General features: G+C 41.8%; 1 protein-coding gene across 1 annotated transcript; it reads right to left on the bottom strand.

The window, feature by feature from the left end:
* Nucleotides 1-2,107: 2,107 nt before the first annotated feature.
* On the bottom strand, nucleotides 2,108-3,457 carry foxg1c (forkhead box G1c; the record flags this gene model as incomplete). Its single annotated transcript, XM_080429077.1, has 1 exon — nucleotides 2,108-3,457. Exon 1 carries the CDS (start codon nucleotides 3,332-3,334, stop codon nucleotides 2,108-2,110), a length of 1,227 nt encoding a protein of 408 aa, XP_080285203.1. The 5' UTR covers nucleotides 3,335-3,457.
* Between the last annotated feature and the right edge of the window lie 614 nt (nucleotides 3,458-4,071).

The raw sequence follows: 4,071 nt of genomic DNA, 5'->3' as shown, positions 1-4,071 counted from the left end.
CTAGCGAGACCTGATAGAATGGGTTTCATGGTTCTTCTCAGTGTGACGTCATCTGTTAAGGGGTCTGGGCCTAGACACACTAATTTATATTAAATTTTCATTTAGCAGAAAATCCGTCTCCGAACTACAGAAAACTAACTTTACTACTTTACTAAGGTAACTTTAACCGATACAATAATTAATAATCACAACATGATTTGACTTGGAAATATAAATGATTGCTCTGTTTTCTCAGTTCCACCACCTCACACTAATTGCTCCTCACACTTAGCCTAGTTATAGCTTAAATGGCTTTTTAAAAACCATTTAAGCTATAACTAGGTTAAAGTTATAGCTAGGTGGTGCAACTGGCTCCAGGTGGCTAAATCAGTTTTTACACCTAGCTGGCCTGATATGGGTCTATATCCTTAATAATGTCAGACTACAGTTACATTTCAAATGTTCCAGTTTTGTAACCTACTCAATGCATTTTAAAAGTAAATGGAATGGGATTATTTAACTAATTGGTGCTATTTGATTGCCTACGTAGGCCTATAATCAATCCAGGTTAATCTAGCTCTAAAATAAAAAATATATATTTTGAATAGGATAATTATTAGAGGGAGTTGCAAGAGATGGTCATTTTTATGAACCCTGGCCGAATTACAACACCATTAATGCATGTTGCATTTTGCAATCAGTAAAAAATATTTAAGGCATGGGTTCACAGTAATAAGAAAATAATAACAACGTCATAATGTGATTTTTCTTTTAATTATGTATCATTTGCTATATATTATAATTACATACAATGGCATTAGGCCTACAGAAACAGTGTCATGCACGCAAAACAGAAAACGTATTGTGACAATTTGTGCAGAAAGGGACTGGTGAAATGTTTTGAAAGAAAGCAAAAGTCCGACACTAACAAAAGAGTGAACAACTACAGTCCGTTTATGTATATATAGCCTAACAAATACATGATGTTATGCATATATGCCTATAGGCTATAATATGTTCCATAAAAATATTTTCCCATATTTAAAAGGCTGTCAAGTGTCAATATCAATTTGCGACATTTGTTAAAATTACATTGACTTTTCCATTGTATCATTCAAATGCATAAAAACTGTTTCATGCATTTCTGCGACATTGCATGGGTTTTATGCGTAAAAGTATGGCCTAGGCCTACTATAACAATGATGAATGCAATTTATTAAGGCTGTTCTGACAAAGGTCCTGTGTGCATATATAATATCTAATTAGCTGTAAATGGCACAATGAACGTTTGATGAAAAGCTCAGGCCTTTAGGCCAGTGCAAACATTTTCATTTTCTTAAAACACCGGTTTTTTTTTTTCCCCTCAAAAAAGAAAAAAACATATATGTAGGCCTATAGCGGGATTTTTGTCATACAGAGGAGAGATTGTCACAATTAGCCTATATGGTAACTCAAATGATTTTGCACAAAATGAATTAGCTATTTAATTTAGTTTTTCTTTGGCCTTATGTGTAGCTTGACTTCTTAACAAGAATAAAAAGTAGGCTACATATCAGTCTAAGCCACTTGTGGGTCGCGGGTCTATTTTTATGCATGGGTCGTGAGTAAATATCCCCTTTATTTTTTTCATTTCTTACGTTTAAAAAATAAATAAATTATGAATCTTTTTTTTCATGAATTAAAAACAAATTCTGGCATTTTTCAAAAATAATTTCATAAATAAATGCCAAAAATCTAAGAAATTCTATAAATTATCATTAAAGTAGGGCTGGTGAAAATAGCAGATCTACAAGCTCACAACACGGTGAGCTTGAGCTTGTAGATTTTGACTAGTTTGGGTACAGTAAAATCCTTAATTTATCCATTTGTAACTCTGAAAGAGTATAAATGACCTTACAGGTCCATGTGGTTCCATTTGTACACTCTCAGAGTTAAATTAACACTCAGGACTTTACTGTGTACGGGCAATTAATTTCTCTTTTGGGTCTTGAGCTAAAAAGTTTGGGAACCACTGGCCTAAGCTACACGGTACACCAAACGGACATGTGACGCAATGAGCGCACACATACGCATTGTGACTTTTGAAACAAATGGCTTCATTAATTACACCAATTAGCCTAGTAACATTTCAGGAGAGAGGACTCGTGCTGCTGGCTTGAGGATAATAATTCAGAAACTCATTGCAGCTCCCAAAGTCACTCTTTGACAGACACTGTCCCCCTGGGGTCTTCATGGGCACAGCGGGACAGTCCTCTTGGCACGGGTTAAACGTGGCGGAATAAGGCATCTGTTGCGAGTAAAAGTAACTGGCCTGTCCGGAGAGCATGTTCAGAGAGCAGGGACTGGGCAGAGACAGAGTGCATGGCATGGAGGACGTGGACGAGAACGCGGCGGCGGCTGCGCTTATCTGATGATGATGATGGCGACGGGACTGCGCGCAACTAATCCCAAAGTAAGAGGTCTCCTGGTTGGTCTGATGATGGAGGTACCGGTCAGCCCCGGTCACAGTGGTCGCGCTGACCTGGTGATGGCGTGACCGCTGTGACACCGCGACAGACGCCGCGTAATTGGAGTGATGATGTGGACCCAGATATGACCCGGGAAGGTGCGTTCGCACAGCGGGCGGCTGGAGCGAGAGAAACGACGGCACCGGCCAGTAAAAGGAGCCCGTGGCGAAGGCCAGACTGGCCGCGGTGCTGGACGCCAGACGGGTCCCTCTCTTGATGGCCAGCTTGGCCCGGGAGCTCGCCGTGGTGCGGCGCCGCAGTTTGCCCGACGTGCCGCCGATGAAGACGTCGTCGCTCGACGGGTCCAGCATCCAGTAGTTGCCCTTGCCCGGGTCGTCGTAGTGGCGCGGCACCTTGACGAAACACTTGTTCAGACTCAGGTTGTGCCTGATGGAGTTCTGCCAGCCCTGCCGGTTCTCCCGGTAGTACGGGAAGTTCCCCATGATGTACTCGTAGATGCCGTTGAGAGTGAGCCGTCGCTCCGGGCTCTGTCGGATGGCCATCATGATGAGCGCGTTGTAGCTGAACGGAGGTTTCTCCGGTTTGGCTTTTTCCTCCGGCGATCCCCTACCACCTTTCTTCACGTCGTCTTTAATAGTTCCTTCTCGTTTGGTGGCGTGGTTTGTGATGGACACCGTTTTAAGTTCTTCTTTTCTGTCGTTGCGGTCTTCTTCTTCCTCTCGAGGCTTTATTATCGCTGGGTCTGCGGAGCATTGTTTTTGGGTTGAGGGGGACATCTTTTCCAGAGCCGGTGGCTCTCCCATCACTCCCTCTCGCCTGAACAACAAGCTGCTGATGCTGAACGAGGACTTGTGGAAGAATCGGACGGGACTTTTCAAATCCTCCATGTTTTTAAACCACACTAACTTACTCAATCCCCCAATCAAAGGCGTCTCTGACAGAGAGTGCGTTAATAAAGCATCCCAGTCCCACGGAGTGAGGTGCTGCTGGTCCAAAGTCTCAGAGACATTATGCGCCACACGTGCGCACTGGGCTCACCAACCTGAAAACAAGAGCGCATGCATGCATGGTCACCCACAGGGGTGGAAAGTAACTAAATACATTTACTCAAGTAGCCTAGGCTACTGTACTTTAAGTACGCTTTTGAGGATTTTTTTTGTATTTCCAATTTTCAATACTTTATTTACTTCTACTCCTCTACCAGAGGCAAATAGGCTATTGCACTCCACTATTCCACTACAATTAATTATATGAAAACTTTAGTTACTTAAACTTTGAAGATTTGGAATATTATTACAAAACATACATTAACCACTTCAGCCCTACATATACTTTGGCTATTTGAAAATAGCTGATCCACAAGCTCACATACTGTATGCACCCATTGCGAGCTTGTATCTGCTACTCTATGCTAGAGGTTAATACATTTTATACATTTGAAAACTTGTGAAATGGGACATTCTGCAATGCATAACGAGCACTTTCTACATTTGGTAGCCTACTTTAAGTACATTTTGATGCCAATACTTTTGTACTTTTACTCAAGTCAATTTTTAATTCCGGACTTTTACTTGTAACAGAGTATTTCTACGTTGCAGTGCCAGCTGTGCAGTATTGATACTTA

The sequence above is a fragment of the Gymnoscopelus braueri genome (assembly GCF_963280865.1).
Source record: "Gymnoscopelus braueri genome assembly, chromosome: 5".
Taxonomy (NCBI): Eukaryota; Metazoa; Chordata; class Actinopteri; order Myctophiformes; family Myctophidae; genus Gymnoscopelus; species Gymnoscopelus braueri.
The sequence above is the reverse complement of the archived record's forward strand: the minus strand, read 5'-3'. Positions and strand labels throughout refer to the sequence as shown.